General features: G+C 43.7%; 1 protein-coding gene and 1 long non-coding RNA gene across 12 annotated transcripts; one reads left to right on the plus strand and one right to left on the minus strand.

Annotated features, from left to right (window-relative positions):
* Positions 1-6,208: 6,208 nt before the first annotated feature.
* LOC123164073 (uncharacterized) lies at positions 6,209-10,891 on the minus strand. Of its 9 annotated transcripts, none has more exons than XR_006482159.1 (10): positions 10,217-10,891; positions 9,383-9,653; positions 9,217-9,282; positions 8,764-8,999; positions 8,481-8,550; positions 8,259-8,367; positions 8,070-8,149; positions 6,813-7,894; positions 6,673-6,741; positions 6,209-6,568 (listed from the first exon to the last, which is right to left on the minus strand). It is a non-coding gene; the product is annotated as an uncharacterized lncRNA (long non-coding RNA). The 9 variants fall into 9 exon arrangements; XR_006482163.1 differs by lacking the exon at positions 8,481-8,550 and having other exon boundaries at positions 6,813-7,369; positions 7,791-7,894; positions 10,217-10,890; XR_006482157.1 differs by having other exon boundaries at positions 8,070-8,367.
* Positions 10,892-13,298: 2,407 nt separating this feature from the next.
* Positions 13,299-17,973, plus strand: LOC123166421 (uncharacterized). 3 transcript variants are annotated; one of them, XM_044584231.1, is made up of 3 exons: positions 13,299-13,901; positions 15,241-15,354; positions 17,539-17,973. In XM_044584231.1, the coding sequence occupies exons 1-3, from the start codon at positions 13,410-13,412 to the stop codon at positions 17,539-17,541; spliced, it is 609 nt and encodes a 202-aa protein (XP_044440166.1). In that variant the 5' UTR covers positions 13,299-13,409; the 3' UTR covers positions 17,542-17,973. The 3 variants fall into 3 exon arrangements, with proteins under 3 accessions (XP_044440166.1, XP_044440165.1, XP_044440164.1); XM_044584230.1 differs by having other exon boundaries at positions 17,552-17,973; XM_044584229.1 differs by lacking the exon at positions 17,539-17,973 and having other exon boundaries at positions 15,241-15,536.
* Positions 17,974-20,788: the final 2,815 nt, after the last annotated feature.

The following is a 20,788-nucleotide window of genomic DNA, read 5'->3' on the forward strand; positions in this document are numbered from 1 at the left end:
GGGGGCTGAAAGGACCTTTGTCCCAACGGCCCTCTGTGTGGATCTTTGTGGCGGAGCGACAGGGCAGGTTGAGACCACCTAGGAGAGAGGTGGGCCTGGCCCTGGTCGGCGTCCGCGGTTACTGCAAAATAACACGCTTACGAGTTCTTGGTATTTGATCTGATTCTGGCCATTTGGTCTATACGCACTAACCATCTACGTGGGAGTAGTTATGGGTATCCCGGCGTCGTGGTATCAGCCGAAGCCTTCTTGACGTCAGCGACGGAGCGGCGCGCGCCGGATTGGAACGTAAGCCTGCTCTTGTATTAAGGGGGCTAGTTCTGCTTCCGGCCGCCCTCGCAACGTGCAGGTGTGCTATGGGCGATGGGCCCAGACCCCTGTGCTCTTAGGATTAGACCGGCGGGCTGACCTCTCTGTTGTGCCTAGGTAGGGCTGTGATGTGTTGATCTTCCGAGGCCGGGCATGACCCAGGAAAGTGTGTCCGGCCGAATGGGATCAAGCGTGTTGGGTTATGTGGTGCACCCCTGCAGGGAAGTTTAATCTATTCGAATAGCCGTGATCTTCGGTAACAGGACGACTTGGAGTTGTACCTAGACCTTATGACAACTAGAACCGGATACTTAATAAAACACACCCTTCTAAGTGCCAGATACAACCCGGTGGTCGCTCTCTAACAGGGCGACGAGGAGAGGATCGCCGGGTAGGATTATGCTATGCGCTGCTACTTGGAGGACTTCACTCTATTCTCTTCTATATGCTGCAAGATGGAGATGGCCAGAAGCGTAGTCTTCGACAGTATTAGCTATCCCCCTCTTATTCTGGCTTTCTGCAGTTCAGTCCACTGATATGGCCCTTTACACATATATCCATGCATATGTAGTGTAGATCCTTGCTTGCAAGTACTTTGGATGAGTACTCACGGTTGCATTTCCCCCTCTTTTCCCCCTTCCTTTCTTTCTGGTTGTCGCAACCAGATGCTGGAGCCCAGGAGCCAGACGCCACCGTCGACGACGACTCCTACTACGCTGGAGGTGCCTACTACTACCTTCAGGCTGCTGACGACGACCAGGAGTAGCTTAGGAGGATCCCAGGCAGGAGGCCTGCGCCTCTTTCGATCTGTATCCCAGTTTGTGCTAGCCTTCTTAAGGCAACTTGTTTAACTTATGTCTGTACTCAGATATTGTTGCTTCCGCTGACTCGTCTATGATCAAGCACTTGTATTCGAGCCCTCGAGGCCCCTGGCTTGTATTATGATGCTTGTATGACTTATTTTTATTTGTAGAGTTGTGTTGTGATATCTTCCCGTGAGTCCCTGATCTTGATCGTACACGTTTGCGTGTATGATTAGTGTATGGTCAAATCGGGGGCGTCACACCAGAAACTTGAGAAAATTCTAGAGAAATATGGGCTTGATGAATTGATCCCAAAATTGATGGAGAGAGGTTTTATGGTCATGAGAATGCTCTGGTAAATTTTCAGCCAAAATGAAGCAATATAAAATATATACTTGCTTCACAACCTGAAAATATTGATAGAAGCAAAGATTTGATCCTGTGCTCCCATAGATGATTGGATGGAGCTGAAAATTGGTGGAGTGTGATAATATTAGCACATTAAAAAGTGTGCAAAATTTCAACTCGTTTGGGTACTCCTAGATAGTACTTCCTTTACGATGGCTTCTGTTTGATAGAAACTTTGAAAAATTGACAAGAAAGATTCACTAGGCAAATGAAGTTGAATTTTGGCATGAGGCAATGATTTGGATGTAAAAGCATTCCCAAAGAGTTTGGGAGCAAACAAGATAAGATAAATGACACTTATTTCACAAAAAACCACACTATACAGAAATGAAGAATAAATATTGAAGAATTATTTTTGAACTTCGCAAGGAAATATTTGGGCATATTTGAGCAATATATGACCCAAATGAATTATGAGAATTTATTGGGAGTTTTGTGGCAGACAGAGATATAGGATGCTTCACAACCTAGGGCAAACAAGGTTATTCCTTTAATAGAAAAAGGAATATTCCTGAGAAAAAGAATTTTAGGGTTTGGCTAGAATAAGAATGAAATGATCTTGGGAAAGATTTAAGAATGATGAGCCACTTGGGAGAAGAAATGACGAGCCACCCGGGAGAAGAAAAGATTTAAGAATGATGAGCCACTTGGGAGAACAAATTTGGGGTGACATTTGGGGGTGACATTTGGTGTGTGTGTTTTTTTTTTGCACATGCCAAAATGCTTAACCTTTTTGCCTCAAAATTTGCATGTAGCATTTGGATGTGACTAACAACACACAAAAATTTTGTTTTGATTTTTTTGACATTTCAAAAATTATTTTTGGGCCCGGGAGCACGTGCTCCCGAGAGCCGAATTGAATTTCCGATGCTTGGCTCGCTTTTACTCACAAAAGAAGACTTATAGAGCGAGGTGCATGATCGTGAACTTCAAAAAAAATTAGGTGAAAGTCTTGTCGAGACTTATCAAAGGTACAACTCTCTACTTGATAATTGTTCTCATCATAATTTGTTATCATGAATGGTGTTAAATTTTCATTTTGGAGGACTAGATGATGAATGTAAAAGAAAATTAAGTCTTGCTTCGGTTGATCAAGGTTAGGAATTGTTAGATAAAGTCGGTGTGAATCATGGCGTTTGGGGGGAGGCGGCGGAGTATAACTTTATTATGATTGTGTTAAAACCTACTACTAATCTGAAAATGTCAAAAATCTGAGCAAATAAATTCATCTTGATTCTGACACTATCTTGTAAGTATATTGTAAAAAATTATATTGATATGTTGTGAAAAATTATACTGGTCATAATCTCATATTCCTATTATAATTTTATATCTGATATCTTGTAAGTTCTATTATATTTATATATATATATATATATATATATATATATATATATAATTTTATTTACCACCACTTCAGTTTTGTATGTCACAAGACAAGAGAATTTGCAGTTTATGTATATTTTACACTATGTTTTTACATTTGTAATTTTACATAACATAAAAGTTTTTTTATGGTTTCTTTCTATAAAGTTTTTACATTTGCATTTCTGTCCCTAACTCGAACCACCTACTCAGATTTGCCCTTAATTTCAAAGTCTGCTCAAATTTGCCCCTCTGCCGTTAGATGACCTTATAGAAATGTCCTTCCGTGCCGTTTTCGTTAGGTCAAAGGCCTTTGACCGTCTACGGGACGTTTCTTGGACATTTTGCCCCTGCCTCCATGTGTCACTTACATGTGGAACCCACTTAGGAAAAAATAAAAATAAAAACACTTTCTCTCACCCCTCTCTCTCTCTCACTTACATATGGGCCCAGAAAAGGAAAAAGAAAACCTCTCTCCCACATCTCTCTCTAACTTACATGTGGGGCCTAGCAAAAAATAAAGAAAAGAAAAAAGCTATCTCTCTGTCTCCCGACCTCGCGGTCTCTCTCATCTCCGGCGAACTACATGCGACGGCCGGCGGACCGGTCCTCGCGCCGCCACTGGAGCTGGCTCGCCATGCTCCTCCACCAGCTCATCGCGCCCGGTCACCAGCTCGCCGCGCTCTGCCGCCCTCTCCCTCTCTCTCTCTTGCCAAGGAATAGCAAAGCAACTATCGTCGGCGTTGACGCGCACGCACGGCCAGCGACAGTGTAGAGCTCCAATAAAATGTCTAATAGTCCGACCGCTCTCCGATTCATCTTCCTGTGCAATTAATTGGATTGAAACGCCCCATAGTGACGGATCCTTCCTCGTCTTCCCCAGCTCCGGTGTCACGCCGCTACCGCTCGATCTCCTCCACCATTGAGCACTGCCGCCTTACCTCGGGTTCTTGAGTTTCGAAATCTCCTCCTGAACATCCTCCGCCTGCTCCCGATTATCCTCGCCTCCCTTAGCAGCTCTGTCGGCGAGCACCCCCCGTCGCCGTCGCTCAAGCTCGCAACTTCCCATCCGCCCCGGCACCCCACATTCTCTGGCCACCTCAGGCCACTGAAGCTTCTCTCCCGCACCCTCACAAGCCCGATCTTGCAGCCACTCGACTACTCCGGCGTCTTCCCGTACATCGCCGTCGTGTCTTCGTGTGCTGGCGCCGGCGTGTTTTTAGTTAGCCTAATCCCAGATTATCCTAAACTATTATTAGTTCTAATTACACTCGTTTTACAAAAGCTAACTAGTGGGTCCAGCCCTCAAATAAATCAGTAGATAACGTTTCAGAAAATAATAGAACAATAACTGACCCATATCAAGTTTTATTTTTCATTTTATTAGTTGGGCTCATATGTAAGTGAGAGAGGGGGGTGAGAGAAAATGTTTTTTCTTTTTATTTTTTCTTTGAGTGGGCCCCACATGTAAGCGACACATGGAGGCAGGGGTAAAATGTCCAGGAAACGTCCGGTAGACGGTCAAAGGCTTTTGACCTGACGGAAACGGCACGGAAGGGCATTTCTATAAGGGCACCTAACGGCGAAGGGGCATTTTTAAGCAGGCTTTCGAATTAGGGGCAAATGTGAGTAGTGGGTTCGAGTTAGGGACACAGATGTAAAAGACCCATATATATATACTACATCTGGGCTATTTTGTTACGCGTAACAGAATATTATTCTGTTACCCTACTTGAACTGATGAATTCAAGCTGTTGAACTGATGAAATTCGAGCAGTTGAACTGATGCTTCTGTTGCTGTTAAAAATCATCTTCTTTAGTTCAAATTTTTTTGCACTTTTTTTTGTCGAAACGGGGCGTGTAATATATCGTTGGAAAGCTCTTGACATCCACATTACAATCTTATAAAAAAAATTGCAAAAAAATTATGATTTAAGAGCAGTTTTGAAAAAACCATTTTTTTCAAAACCGAAAACGCGAATCGTATTTTGGACTTAATTTTCAAATGGTTTGTTGGAATTGAGAAAATGAGATGGCGTTGGAAAGCTTGTGAAAATCCGCATCTTCCATATATCTACTATTTTTTCAAAATTTATATGATTTAAAAGTAATTTGAAAAACGGTGAAATTCTGGGCGAAATGTTTTTTCACTTTTTTTGCAAATGGTTTGTCGGATTGACGCAAATGATACGGCGTTGGAAAGCTATGGAAAATGCGCAACTTTTGCGTATATAAAGTTTTTTCTAATTCCTTACGGTTTAAATACGAATTCAAATACGGTTAAAATTGGTTTTGAATGTGATTTTTTTAAAAAGTTTGTCAAAATGGGGCAAATAATATACTGTTGGATAGCTATCAAAAATGCGAAACTTAGTTATGTTGGACGTTTTCTCTACTTCGCAACCGTTTAATAGTAATCTTGAATACGGCATGACGAATCCTGCTGTTTTCTCGTTTGAAAAACAGAGTAATCGTACTGATATATGTGTATGTTTGTACTGAGCTATTTTCGTAGAGTAATTTTAAATGGTTCCGAAAAAAGGTACTTGTACTGATGCTTGCATGGGTTTGTATTAAGTGTGTTTTCACTAACTAGACTTTGCTCTGTTTTTTGGGTAATATTTTTCTCGTAAATTTTCAACGGTTTACTGTATCCTAGCCCTGAACTTGCATGGTTTATATTGTTGAACTGAATGTTATTGTATCGTCGGCCCTGTACTTGCATGGTTTATATCATCGAACTGAATGATTTTTTTAAATGTTTTTTTATTCTTTTTTTTTAACTAAACATTTTTTTTACAACGATGTTTTGGACTTCTCTTATTTTATGACTTGTACTTTTACCATTTGAATTGCATGGGGTTTCCTTTTGCTTGAACTTTTACAATTTGAATTTCTGTCATTTCTTTTATTCCGAACAGACCACCGTTTAAAACCAATTTTCCTTTGTAGAACGGACCACCGTTTTTGTTTGTCTGCATCAGTTGTAGAACTTGGACGTCAACATCACAGAATTACACTTTGGACGGATCACCTTCTCCCATCTGGACAGACCACAAAACTTGCATCAGGAAACACACAAAAACAAGGACGATTACAACAAGATCGACCAGAATGTATGAACCATACCTTCTTTAGCTGAATAAATACTATACACAGAACAAGCAGAACTTATTAAACAAGATGTTTTTGAAGTTTCTCACATTAACACTTTTTATAATACAAAACCAAATGGTTCACTTTTACCTCCTCTCTTTAAAGTATTACAAACTGATGAACTAAAATAAAATGGTGAGCACAGTGCATTTTTGTACCACAGTTGGTAATAGGGGCACAATCCAAGTGGATTGTATAAAAGGTAAGTAATTATAGAGTTTGTAGTACCATCACAATCAAAGTTCATACTGACATAAGCTCTGGTCGTGCTCCGGCCAGAAAAAGATACATAAGTAAACTGCGGCCAAAGTATTACAAACTGACAAACATAATCAGCCACCTCGCTAGAACAGAGCATCTCAAAAGCCTCTACTCCGGTTGCTTTTCCTTGTGCAGGAGGCTGTTGACGGAGCACGCAGTGATGCAGGTGGCCATGGTAGCGACACGGGCAGTGACGCAGGTCTCCAAACTGATGGTCGCGACGAACTCGGCCACCCTGAAGCCACGGGGTTGGACTGAGCATGGCGCTGAAGTTGAGTAGAACATTTAGGAATTAGGATAATTAGGAAACAACAAACATGTGAAGAAACCATGAAGTGAAATGAGTTATAGAAAACAGTATGCATTAGACCTTGCTGATTTCTCAACTGAAGTTGTTTACTGCACAGCTGCCATATTTGACTGAGCTACCCTGAAGTTGCTGGAATGGACAAAAGTCTTAATCAGAGTTTCACCAACGTTTGACACTAGAATGAATTTCTGAAAACTTACCCAGTTCAGTTAGCTGCTGACTTGAGAAGAGCCATCCTTTTTGCATTGAAGAGCTGCTGTGATGTACTGAGCAATTGCTTTTTCTGAACTTACAAAATTATGTCCGATGAATCTCTCTAATATGGATGTGCGAACCTTCCAAAATTAAATCCAAAAATGTACACACACTGTTCCCTGTGTGACGTAGGGTTGTACTGACACACTCAGCATCAGGGAATTTCCAACTTGCGCAAGATCAAACTGCATCCGTTCTCAGCAGTAAGTTTTGGAAATTTCCCAAAACGAAATCGACAATGAACGGACACCAGCAGCAACCTCTACTAGACAAGATGAACTTTGCTTTTTTCATACAATGAACTGAAAGGCGCTGCAATTTTTCTAAACTTCCTTGATATGAACCTGTAGCCATACGCAAGTCTTGTTGTAGGAGAAAAAAGCCGGAGTAGCGCTGTAATGAACTGACATCTCCATAATAGAATAATTGCACACACAGACCAGCGAATGCATGAAATGCCCGTGGAGCTTGGGATCAACGGTGGAATTCCCAAAAACAAAATCTGCAATCAACGACAGCAGTAATATATACTAGACAAGATGAACTTTACAAAAGGTAGCACATGCACAAAAGTTTAGTACTAATAAGCTACAATTAGCCAAATTCAGTACAATTAACCGAAGGTAACCGGAACATAAATATAGATGCAAGTTCCAACTTTTTTCGTGAAGATGTGGATGAGATGTAACCCAAACCAATAGGTGATTTGCGAACTTATGAGAAATAATTCTGTTAAACACCTAGCTTCAGTACAATCATCTATGAAAAGTTATCTAGTTCCAAATTATGACCTTGAAGAATAATTCTCATAAGCATTAGAACAAGCACGTAGAAGAGTGCTGAGGGCACACATGATTTTGGGGGTATTTCCTCAAGTTTCTACACTTCTTTTAAGTAGATAAAAATGATGAAAGGAAACACACTTTGTAAGATGTACTGAAAAAGCCTAAAAAGGTGAAGTGAAATGTTTTGAAGCTCCAGGAAGCCTCTCGACGAACTGAAACTTCGTGTATCCCAGGAGGTTAACCTGCAGAGGAGCACGAACTAGAACATTAAGCATCAACTTCTACAACTTATATACACAGGAAAAATGAATTTCTACATCTTGTTTTGAACTTCTAGTAATCGATCAAGTAGTCATAAAACCAAACAAGGGTGATGGGAGTTGAACCAGATCCCTCAGCCTCATCTCTAAACATTACCCTTTAATCTTCCTGAACTGAATTCCTCTCATCTATGTTCTTTAACTCTGTTTGTTTATGTAGCACGAACCAGCAGCAGCCTGGAGGACGGTCGGTGCGTCGAGGTCAGCACGAGACAGCAGTGGCGCTTGAGGAGCAGAGGAAGAGCGACAGTACAAACAAGTGCAGCTCAACGAGCCTTTTTCTTACGATGCTTGTGGTTGCCGTGAGCACACAGCAAGTAGGATCAGGCTCTCGGTGGCGCAGGCATAGGATGCCCGTTAGAGAAAGATTACTTGCTGAAGGCCACCATATTTTCCTACAGTAAGACATAGGAAAGATAATATATAAAGCCCATTACAGAAAGAATCAGCAGTCCATTTTAAAAAAAAAAACATTTTACTAGAACTGAAAGCAATGATTTTTTCATACTTCTGGGTGAGGACATGGCGCTCTAATCCATTTTGCCATATCTAAACCTCCAATTTTTTGGTGACCAAAACTGATGCATAACAGCACAAGTGAAGAATTGTTCGTAGGCATAAAAACAATTACGTAGAGTGCACATATGATATTTCAGGATTTCATCAATACATTAAAGTTTATGAACTGAAAAGAACGGAAAAGGTGAACTGAAAATCAAATAAAAGTTGTATCCTATATAGTTCAAGGTCAAAAGAACAACACAGGGAACGGTGGGCCGTGACGTGTGCACCTGCTGGGGTAGGGGACGCATACGGGAGCCCAAGGTGCAGGCGGAAGGTGGCTCGACACAGTCGGCCAGGGAGCTGCGACGGTGAACGGCCTGGGGCGGCCGGGTTGGACTGCTGATCGCAGCAGCGGCGAACCCAGCGGCCTGGCCACACCGGGATGACTAGCAACCAGAAGGAGGTGGAGGGGCGTGTCCACGACGGAGAGATTGAATGGCCTGTAGTTGCAGCGTTGAACTTCCTGTACACGGCAGTGGAGCGATAGCAGCTCAAGGACCAGGACAACATGTAGTTTAAGAATTACAGATTGTGGTCAGCTATAGGATGTTTATGGGACCATGTTTTAGCTATGAGAGAGCAACAACATCACATCATGAGAGAGAGGATGCAGCATCAACAATTCAGTTGAAAGATCAGAGCAGAGCAGAAGTAAATATGTTTTGAGGAGATGAACTGACCAGGATTTAAATGAACTCTCACTAGCAGTAATTTTTGTACTTCGCATGTAGTACTACATGGACTTGCTGTAAAATACATGGACCATGTAGGAAATTTGGAGTTAATTGTATGATCATCTCAGGGAGCTCAAGTTGTACTGAAAGCTCAAGTTGGACAGAAACTCACTCGATAACTGAAACTCCTAGGGTGAGGGGTGGGATCCAGGGTGCTGCTGGCAATGAAAGGCCTGGGGTGATGGCGTTGAACGGCCTAGAGTGGTGGCTGTGAACGGCCAGGGTGCTCCGGCGGCAGAGCCCCACCGGGAGATGGCGATGCAAGCAGGAGGTAGGGAAGCAGTGGTGCCAGTGGTCGGGGTCGTCCAATGCTAATGGCACAACAGTACAGGAAGTTGATTCATCACCCATCCATAATTTTTTCCTTTTTGGAATCCATTGAACTGAAAAAAAAGCTACAGTGTGAGCTGAAAGTATGAAAACAACATATCTCTGAAAGAATAAAGAATTAGCTTTAACATATCTATGAAAGAATACACCTCTGAGGAACTAGCTTTGAACATATCTCTGAAAGAATAGAGCGCATGCAAAGTCCAAGGAAAGAATAAGCAAAATGGCACACTAGTACGCACTAGTACGAGTCCAGTCTTGTACGTGCTAGTATTAGATTTGAATAGTAGCTAGAATTGAAGTTCAGGTAACCATGGCACACACATCATACAGTTTCAGTCATGTACACACACACTGTAATAGTAGCTGCAATTAAAGTTCAAATAACCACGGTGCCCATAACAGAACAAGAATCAGGCTAGCAGCTAGGCAAGCAAGCTTCATCGGCATGAATACACATCAGCGGCAAGCTAGAACACGCTAGTAGGCTGCAGAAGTCTCCTTGTAATTTTTCAAATAGAAGTGCTTCAGTTCTGTTCAGTAGTAATGCATGGAAAAAGAAAAGCAATGGAATAAACTATAACCGAGCCAAATATGTAATTTCAACAAACTAGACCTCATTGCTTGACTTCAGTAGTACTAATACACGATCATCAGTTCAATATAAACAAACTGATGTCAACATCGCCAATATGCTGTCCGTCCAACCTCCCTCGGGCTGCAGTTCCAATAGAAAACAAATTAGTAAGATAAAGAGCATTAGAGAGGAAAGAGATAGAACGGGTGCATGGACTGCCGCTGGTTTTCTTGTTGAACCGCAGCTGAAGAAACTCCTACAGGCTACAGGTCGTAATGAAGAGAAAACGGAGATGAGGTTGCGTGGCGGCGGCGCTGAATGTGAAGGAGCTTGGGGATCTATCGTGTGACGCGCGGCTGGTCACCGGAGCGAGCGCCGGGCGAGCGAGTAGGGTAGCCGGAGGGGAGCGGGGATCCAAGGACCAGGGGCGCCATGCGTTAAGACGGGCAGCTCCCCCGTCATCTTCCTCGTCGTCGCTGGGAGGCGGAGAGCCGCGCTAGAAACAGGCGGTGGCGGGAATCGCAGGAGATGGCGCACGGTGCTCGGAGGGATCTGGGTTGGTGGCGGAGGGAGGTGGCGAGAGGCGCGGCGGCGACGGAGGGAGGAGGCCGGAGATGGGAGTCACCGGGGCTGAGGCGCGCCGGGGCTAGGGTCGCCGGGGCTGGGGGCGCCGGGGCTGAGGCGCGCCGGGGCTGGGGTCGCCGGGAAGGGGGGCGCTGGGGCTGGGATGCGCCGGGGTGGGGCGCCGGGGCTGGGATGCGCCGGGGTTGGAGATGGTTGGGGGCGGCCGGAAGGTTAGGAGCGCGTCGGGGGTGTTATAGGGCCGAACGGTAACAGAATATCCCGTAACAGAATAGTCCAGCCTTTTATATATACATATATACTAGCAAAAAGTCCGTGCGTTGCAACGGAAAAAAACAACAATGCAAATTTGTGGTGGACGTGTGACCTTGACGTCTCCATCGACGCCTAGCTTCCAATGATATTGTTTTTCCGGCGGGTCACAATATTTTGTTGAGTCCTAGCAAATATGTCCGTGCGCTGCATTAGGAAAAAAAAATCATAATCCCATTCCCAACACCTCCCCACACAGCCCACGACATCTATTTCAACGTGACACCCCATTTGTCGACGTTTATCCTCTTTTCCACCGTCACCAACGGTCTAACAGGTCGTAAGGGATCTGAACATGGTCAATCCCAAGGCGACGAGCTCATCCATCCATTAAACCATACCAATACAAGAAAATGTTTATAACTTAAAAACACATTCCACTTAAGCTAGGCGTGAGGGCGTCCTCAATAAGCTACTCTATGGTGTCCATGTATTGGTAAAGAATACAAAATCTCTTACAAACAACATATTTTAACTCGGTAAAGTCGTACTCCAACATTGACCTCAATAATTGGAGTAGTTGATCAGAAAAAGTGAAATATTATTATTTGCAACAAAAATCTAAATTGTTAACAAATCATCTAATGAAATACACATTTCCATCTATTAGTCGAATATAAAGGATACAAAAATCACACTCATTATTTAATATCCTTTTTTAGGGGAACTCATTATTTAATATCACTCATTAAGCTTTCAATTTGCGCGTACATGCATGATTGCATGCCATTTGAGCGTGATAGGTATGAAGGCTCCTGTTTTTTTTTCTAAACACCAGTTCGACTCCGACAACACACACATTCACATGAGGACACGGCAACAGAATAGCTCGGCCGTGGCCATAATTTAAGCATCTCTGCTTCTTTTTTATGGGAGGTCTGCTATTTGATCTACTACATAAAAACGTAGAACAGGACATTGTAATGGGAAAGAGAAGATGTTTAAACGTCAATGTGTTCCATGTTAATGAAAGAAACCTATTAGTGTCCACAAGCCGTGTTAATTTGTCGTTCATGAAAACTGCAAGTACACATCACTAATTCCTCCAGCCTGTTCGTCGCTGCTACCACAATCGTCTACTTATCCTCTGAACCCCGCCGCCCCGGCAACGCCACCTCTGCCTCCCGCTGTGCTGTCTTGGCCGCTGCCGCCGGGCACGAGACGGCTGGAGTGCGGATGCAGTCCGTGGAGGTGTCTTACATGCGAAATCATTGTCCTCCTACGGTGCGACCTGATCGGGAAGGACAGGCGTGCGCAGTCGTGGCCACACACGATGCCGAGTGTTGTACGATATCTCGTTCGACCAGTGCATCGGCTGGCGGCGTTCATCGCGGACCGGGACCATGTAGGCATGGCACGACGGCGAACCGTCTGTTGGCGAGGCGGATGGAGGGCATCTTGCTCATGCGCCGGCGGATAGCATGACGGCGGTCCGACTGTCGGCTAGGAGGAGGGAGATCCTCTGGCTCCTCGACTTTCAGCTGATGACGACACAACGGACGACATCGGCAAGTTCCTATATGGCACCTATCATTGCCGGCACGGCCGTCTGTTGATGCACCGCCTTCACATATCCAGGCCTCCGTCTCTGCCGAGACGATATTTATGGGAGGAATTGGGAAGTCGGCCAGGGATATCGGTGTTCGACTCCACCTGTCCTCGTCCTCTAGAGTCACGAAGAAAAAATAGTACGTATTGGGTAACACGGTAGCAGGGGAGCGATGTACGAAAAGACCAAGCAGATAAAGTCAGGTCGTGGTTATCTCCAATTCATCGTTCGTCTAGCTTAACTGGACGTGGCCTTGTGGGCCAGTCTTAGTTAGAAAAAAGAATCGAATTTGGCATATAACTTGGCTGGATGACTTGCCCGAATGCGTGAACAATCGTGAGGTGGGCAGAAAAATAGTACCATCGAAAAAATATAAGGACTTTTTCGCAAGCGTTTTAGTACCACCTCGTTTATATTACGATTTTGTCTATACAAATCGTAAAAGCATATTATAACATAAGAAAAAAGCATATTATGATGGTGAACCCGACAAAGTCAATCCGTGCTTATATATATATATATATATATATATATATATATATATATATATATATATATATATATATATATATATATATACACGGCTCAAGCCGCACCGCTGTCCGGTCAAGTTTTTTTTTTTGAAGGCGACGGTTAATCCACTCTTCCCGTCGATCAAAAGTAAAAAAAGAAAAAAGAAAAGAAGAATGGATAACCCCGGCATTTTGGATCTAACCGGCGAGCAGTTTTTCGGAGGCGAGCGGCGGGAGGTTTCGACGGCGAGCTGCCGGCAGCTGCTGCTGGACACGGATGCGTGTGGCACTGGTGGTGCCCCGTTTGCCGGAGGCAGCACCGAGGCGAGCGGCTGGTGCTGCAAGAGGCTTCACGGCGGGTGGCGGCCTCTTCGGCGGCGACAGTGTGGCGACCCGCCTCCATCCCCCGCTCCCTTCCTTGCCCGTGGCGATGGACGAGGACCATGGCCCGACCTCCTTCTCCATAACCCGCACCCGTGCTCCCCTATTTTTGCCACTGGACTCGTCGCCACGGCGGCGGCGGCCCCTGCCTCCACTCCACGCTCCTCTTCTCTTCGTCGCGCACGGCGGCAGAAGGAGGGGTTCTGATGGGAGCAAGGCTTGCGACCCCTCCGTCACAACTGCTCCGGAGCCCGGACAAAGCCGAGGCCGTCTCTGTGAACTCTCCAGCGAGCTGACCATTGCCCTCCTCCATCTAAGATGCAAGGTAGCAGCAGCAACACAGGTTCCATGGCCTCTGTCGCATAGCTGCCACCCAAGCCGTCCCCAGGTTCTCTCTCTCTCTCTCGATGCTTGTCTGTATCTTCTTATTAGTCACTTTGCTACTGCATTTAGATTAATTAGCATATTATATAGGAAGAGAAGTGTGCACCAAGCCTCATCAGTGAAGTGATAAAGAATTGCAATCATATCTGACTACCTTAGACATTTACTTACTTACTTGCTAGGTTCATGCTTCGGCTGTGCTTTCTTGTATAAGGTTGTTCCCAGTAAGGAAACATCTACTGTATATTCAGGATCTAGGAGAATGTTTTCTCACTCAAGTTCAGGTTGGGTTGTTGATTAAATATCAGGCTGCTGAGGCGGGGGTAGACAGACCCAGGGGGGCCTTCTAACTCCCTCCTTTAATCTCCTATTGCTCTCCCCATCATTTGCCAAACATGCCATATATGAGGTGCTTTGTTTGATGGTAGCCTGAACCTGAAGCAAAACCAGAACCATTGGTATTCCGAATTTTAGGAGTGTTGTTTGAATGCTCTTCGGTTTATTAGTCCCAAATTTTGGTTTGCATCAGCCGCTTCAGGAGATGGCCATGGTGCGCCACAAAATTAGCTTGATCTTAAGATAGTACGAGTAGGCATACTCCCTAGCTCCTAGTGTAGCAGGCTGTACTATGCAGCTATCTAATTGGAATTCGGAACTATTGTCTTTGGTTGTTCCAACAAATCAGGGATTCAGTATAAAGCTTATGGGTGTTTTTCTGTATTCGAGTTTTCTCTCCTTAGTACAGGGATAGCTTTGCCTCCAAAATATATAGTGATAACTTTACAAACCAATGAAAAAAAATTGTTTGCTCAAAGTTCCACCATTGTCCTGTTCAAACTGTAATATTTAGATGACATGAATCGTGATCTAAGAGTTCAGTTCAGATTTAAGGCGTGGAGAAAAATAATAATCAAATAGACTTATGACCATCGCCGTGTTCACTTTGTTTTGGTTTCAGCTAGCCTGATGTCTCTGCGTAAATATTGAATTAGCTGCCTGAAACTTTCTTCATAACATGAAAATTTATGAAGGGCTACCAGGTCATCTATAACTGGATTAAGGAAGTGCTGAGTTAGCTCGAACAGTCTCCACATAGATTACTGGATAAATAAGAAATTGTATGAAGTAATAACTTCAAAAAGGAAATCCCAGTGCACTTTTACTTATCACTTGCTATGACCATAGTAATACAATCAGTATCGCCCCCTCTCCATCAATTTATATGAGTATGTGTCTTATTCTCCCATCCAATATATCTGCTCGAATTATGTGTTTATTTGCTGTTTTCATATAGAACTTATGTTCTTGTATAATATTTTAACATCACTGGCAATCATTGTTAGGGTACGGTGGTGGTTGGCATTATGTTTGATGCGGGCTGCATCTACTCCCACGACAACGGTCAGCAACTAGGTGTTCACCATCGGAGTTCTTCAGTATCGCCCCCTCTCCGTCATGTATGTGTAGTTTACTCTCCCATGCCAAGTATCTGCTTGAATTAAGTTAGATTCAGTAAGAAAATTGGTTAGCTATATTTGGATGGATTGTGTCCCCAAGTGCAGAGCTGAAACATTATGTATTTTATTTTGGTCTCGTCCCCAAATATATTTGTTTTGGGCATAGCTATCCTACAAGCTTAGTACTCGGGCTGTCATAATTTCTTTTGCGTAGTTTGTATGTGCTTAATCAGATATCTTATTACTTTTGTTCATAGATAGAGTCATTTATTGAACCATCAAACAGAGCACCTCATCTATGGCCTGTTTGATGGTGGCCTGAAGAAAAACAAGAACCATTGGTATTCGGATTGGTTAGGAGTGTGGCTCGATTCATCTTCATTTTAATAGTCCCAAATTTGATTGCATCAGCCGCTTCAGGAGATGTTCATGTGCGCCACAAAATTAGCTTGATCTGACGATAGTACGAGGCTACCAGCCAGCTACTCTGTAGCTCCCAGTGTAGCTGGCTGGACTATGCAGCTATTTAATTGGCGTTCAAAACTAGTGCCTTTGGTAGTTCCAGCAAATTGGGGATTCAGTAGCGCTCTTCCGTTTTCGAGTTTGCTCTCGTTAGTACAGGGATAACATTGCCTCCAAAATATATAGTGATAGCTCTACGACCGAAGAAAAAAAAATTGTTGGCTGAAGGTTCTACAATTGTCCTGTCCAAACTGTAATATTTAGATAACATGAATTCTGATCCCAGAGTTCAGTTTTGATTTTCAGGAGTGCAAAATAACTGTAATATCTGCTTGAATTAAGTTAGATTCTATAAGAAATATAGTTTCCTGAATTTGGATGGATTACGTCCCCAAATGCAGAGCTGAAGCATTTTGTATAATATTTTGATCTCGTCCCCGGATGTATGGCGTTTTGGGCATAGCTCTCCGACAAGCTTAGTACTGAGACTGTCATATTTTCTTTTCCCCAGTTGTATGTGCTTAGTCAGAGTTTTTTCTTGTTTTTGTTCATAAATAGTGTCATTTCTAATTTAACTTTACTCGACATGTACATGTCAATTCATAGTTTATGACTATGGTTATACATTCATATTACTTTGCGCCCATCTCCTTATAATAAGAAATTGCTATTGTTTCCATCCTCCATTGATTACGGGAGGAAGAGTGTTCAGCGTTGTCATATACCACACACGTGATGTCTTAAAAAGCTTGATACAGTGCATGATTGAGGGGGGAAGAGGGGGGGGGGGGGGGGGGGGAGTATTAGTACCATTTCACAGAACCAAACCTACCCTAGGGCCCTTTATAAACTCTTTTGTAAATTCTCTAGTTTAGAGCTCCTTCTCTTTGCGGTTACTCTATAACCTTTTCCTCAGTCATGGGGAGAGAAGGAATAGGGTGAGACTCCAGCATTTAATTGTAAATTGTGATTCATGAGTTAATACATGTCAGCAGGATTGTACGAATCTTTCCTACTGTCTTTGATGCTTCAAAAAAAAAAGGTTTGATTTCTCAATAAATGAAACTGTAGATTTAGGTGACTGAAAAGAGTAGGTTTTGTCCCCAAAAATCAATCTTCAGTGACTTCGGGCTTCCTGTGATGGTTTATTTTGACTACTAGCTTGTTTTAATCTAGACTAGATAGACTGATGGCATGCATCTCCATTACTGATTGAAATTCCCGGCTACAGACTAGTTTGTATGATTCCTTTTCTTATGTTCCTTGAAAAAGAAAATGTTGTGTACAAATTTGGGTATGAGTTTAAATTATCATGACAAGCTTTTAGCTCATAATCTTACAGAATTTTTATTAGTATACGAAGAGGAAATCAGAAGTTTAAGGTTCCCTTTGTTCTTGTATAATCTGCTCATTTTGATCATTTGCATATTTATATTAGTTTTTGCTCTGTTTGGTTTACTGCATCATTCAGATAATCCACGAATGTTATATGTTCTTGCGTGTTGGCGCCTTGGCGGCCTCTACCTGTTTGTTGGTATGCTTCTCACAGCGGAGTATGTTTTTTCAAGTGTCTATTCAAGTGGATGACTGCTAATATACAAGGGATAGAATGTACAGTATTTTATTTCTAACTGGAGTGGATTTCTGGAACATGTCTTCTTATTTTATTGTTTGGCGGGTGCAAGTAATGTTAGATTCAAATTTTGGGACCTTCCTTTACAGTAGCAAAATTCAGGATTGGCGAGAAGAAAAGTGAACATAAAGGCTTCAGATCTATTAATAGGATACGATGTTGCTTCCAACCCATGGATATGAATGTTCCGGTCGCCGGAGAGATTGTTGGACAGATGAAATTGATGAGAAATCTTTGCCCCCCTGCAAATTAAGCAGCTTGAAGACCAAGCTGAAACCTGTACGATGGCACTGAAGTTGCGCCTCCAAATCTCTTTGCATCTTGATGTAATTAGCCCAGTAGTATTCAGTTTTGTAGTAATGATTTGTGATTTTTCCTGCTGCTGGTTACCGAGTGCCAAGTGGCATTTAGTTTCTCCAATGGAATTTCATTTGTACTCGTATGGATGATTTTTATTACGTGAGATATTTTGTGGAATCATCAGTTTTTTTTTCTACATGGAATATATTTATTTGGCTTTGTTATTCCTGGGCCATGTCGTTGTTATTCCATGCAGTGTGATTTAAAGGCCACCAGGTTAGTTCTTGTCTTGCTCTCAAATTCTGTACATTAATGCCTCTCACGGGCCTGATTATCACCTTTTAAGAGGTTCCAATAATCTGTACGTTGGCTACAGATTTTTCTTACGTCATGGTTGTCCAAATGCCTCCTGTACAGATTTTTCTCACGCCATGGACATCCAAATGCCTCATGTATGCTATTTTATACGGGTCATAAAATTACTTAAGAGAAAATACAATATAGGAATGCAGGCTTCTTATATCATATAAAGAAAATTATGAACACCTCCCCATTCATTGCCGTAACTATCTTTCGTTTTTATAGCATGATTTTGGTGCACGTTTCATGGACATGACGGAACTTGCAAGCATGCATTCCATAAGATTACGTGTTTCTCTTTGTGTGATGGGAGACCAGTCTCTTTTCTCCCCACTGTAATCTTACCTTAAGTATTTTCTTTCTCACGCTTTCAAGTCTTGCCGGTGAGATTGGGCTGGGGTGAGGAATAAGAATTCCTCACACTGTATTTGTCAACCCTGGATTGACTATTCGTCACCCTGGGTGAGGAATAGTTATTCTTCACTCCCTTCTATTTTACCACCAATGATTTTACGTTCCGTAAGTTTTGTCTTATTTTTGACATAAAAAGAGGCCGTAAGAAAATATATAATCACCGTCAAAAATATTTTATGTAATATAAATTACAAACGTAAAAACATAGTGTAAAATATACATAAACTCCTAATTTTCTTGTCTTATGACCTATATTTTTTCTCCTATACCAAATTTTACGTAGTAAATCAATATGAATGTAACTATTTGAATTCCAAATGTAGTTTAATTATGAAGTGATCGTAAGATTACCTCGGGTGAAGAATAACTTATTCTGCACCCTGGGTGATGAATAGCATTAATATATATATTTTTGTCTTATTTTTGACATAAAAAGAGGCCGTAAGAATATATATATATATATATATATATATATATATAGAGAGAGAGTAACACTATTCTAATCCAGATTAGAATAACTATTCGGATCACAACCCCTATATAGGGCCCAATAGGGCCCTCCCGAACTTCCCAAAACAAAAAGAACACCCCGTCTTATCTCCCTAGATCCCCCGCTGCCGCGGCGACCTCCCAGATCCTCGCCGCCGCGCCCAAGCAGCCCCGTGCCCGCCCCGCCACATCCCTGCGTCGTCGCCTGCGCACCACCGCCGCCGCGACCCACCTTCCTGCACCGCCAACTTCTCACCAACGCCGCCACCGGGATCCACACACCTCCACGCGTCGCTGGCACCTGCGCTCGCGCGTGTCGTCGTTCCTGAGCTAGTGCGCCGCCATAGCCATTCCTGAGTTCGCCCGCCGCCGCCGTTCCCGAGCTCGCACCCCGCCTCTTTCCACCACTCGCCTCTCTTGGATGATGCCGGCGCTCCAACCTCCCTCCCCCAAGCGAGTCGCCATACATCACCGTGGATCCCCATGGCGAACCACGCTGAGACCCTGATCTGGACTTCCAGCTCCTCCCACCTCACCATGGGTTGGCCCCGTATCCCGCCTCCTTTCTCGGGTCACCTGCGCACCGGGCGTCGTGCGCCACCCCCGCAGTCTGCCTTCTCCCATGCACCGCCTCTGAGCTGGTCATCGCGCGCCGTCCGAGCTTCCAGCCTCGTCCCTCCGCCGTCTGACGCCTCCGCAGGTCGCCTTAGTCATCCCTTGTACAGGTCGTTGTCGATGATGCTGTTCTCAGCCCCTCCTACCTCATCCACTCCACGCTCCCCTTGGTTCCTCTGCATCTCTCGTGCGCAGCCACGACTTGTCCTCTAATGGTTAGCGTACGACAGTGGTTGTTAATGGAAAATTAGACCCACCTGTGCTACTGTTGTTGTTGGTCGTCAGGTTGGCCGTGCCCAAATCCAACGAGGAGCAGTAGTAGTAGCAGGTACCAGAGGAGATCAAAGTATGTGCTGTGGCGAGGAGTGTTGTTTGCAAAATTTCCGTTGGCCTTTGATACGTCTCCGTCGTATCTATAATTTTTCATTGTTTCATGCCCATATTATACAACTTTTACATACTTTTGGCAACTTTTTATATGATTTATTGGACTAACCTATTGATCCAGTGCCCAGTGCCAGTTTCTGTTTTTTGCATGTTTTTTGTATCACAAAGTATCCATATCAAACAAAGTCCAAATGCAATAAAATTTTACGGAGAATTATTTTGGAATATATGTGATTTTTGGGAGTTGGAATCACCGCAATCAGAGGCCCACACAGCCCACAAGACACCAGGGCGCGCCAGAGGCCCCTGGCGTGTGGTGGTGGGTTGTGCCCTCGAACGTCGGTTGGAGCTCTACTTCGGGCGCAAGGAAGTTTATATCTGGAAAAAAATCGTGTTAAAATATCAGCGCAATCGAAGTTACGGATCTCTCGGAATATAAGAAACGGTTTTCGGCCAGATCTGGGGAACGCGTAACAGAAGAGAACAGAAAGGGAGATCCAATCTCGGAGGGGCTCCCGCCCCTCCGCCGCCATAGGAGACCATGGACCAGAGGCAGAATTCTCCTCCCCATCTAGGGGGAGTCCAAGGAAGAATAAGAAGTAGGGGGGCTCTCTCCCCCTCGCTTCCGGTGGCGCCGGAGTGCCGCCGGGGCAACGATCGGGACGACGATCTACATCAATAATCTTGCTACCGTCAACACAAACTTTCCCCCCTCTATGCAGCGGTGTAACACCTCTTCTCCCCGCTGTAATCTCTACTTAAACATGGTACTCA

This window comes from Triticum aestivum, chromosome 7D (genome assembly GCF_018294505.1).
Source record: "Triticum aestivum cultivar Chinese Spring chromosome 7D, IWGSC CS RefSeq v2.1, whole genome shotgun sequence".
NCBI lineage: Eukaryota > Viridiplantae > Streptophyta > Magnoliopsida > Poales > Poaceae > Triticum > Triticum aestivum.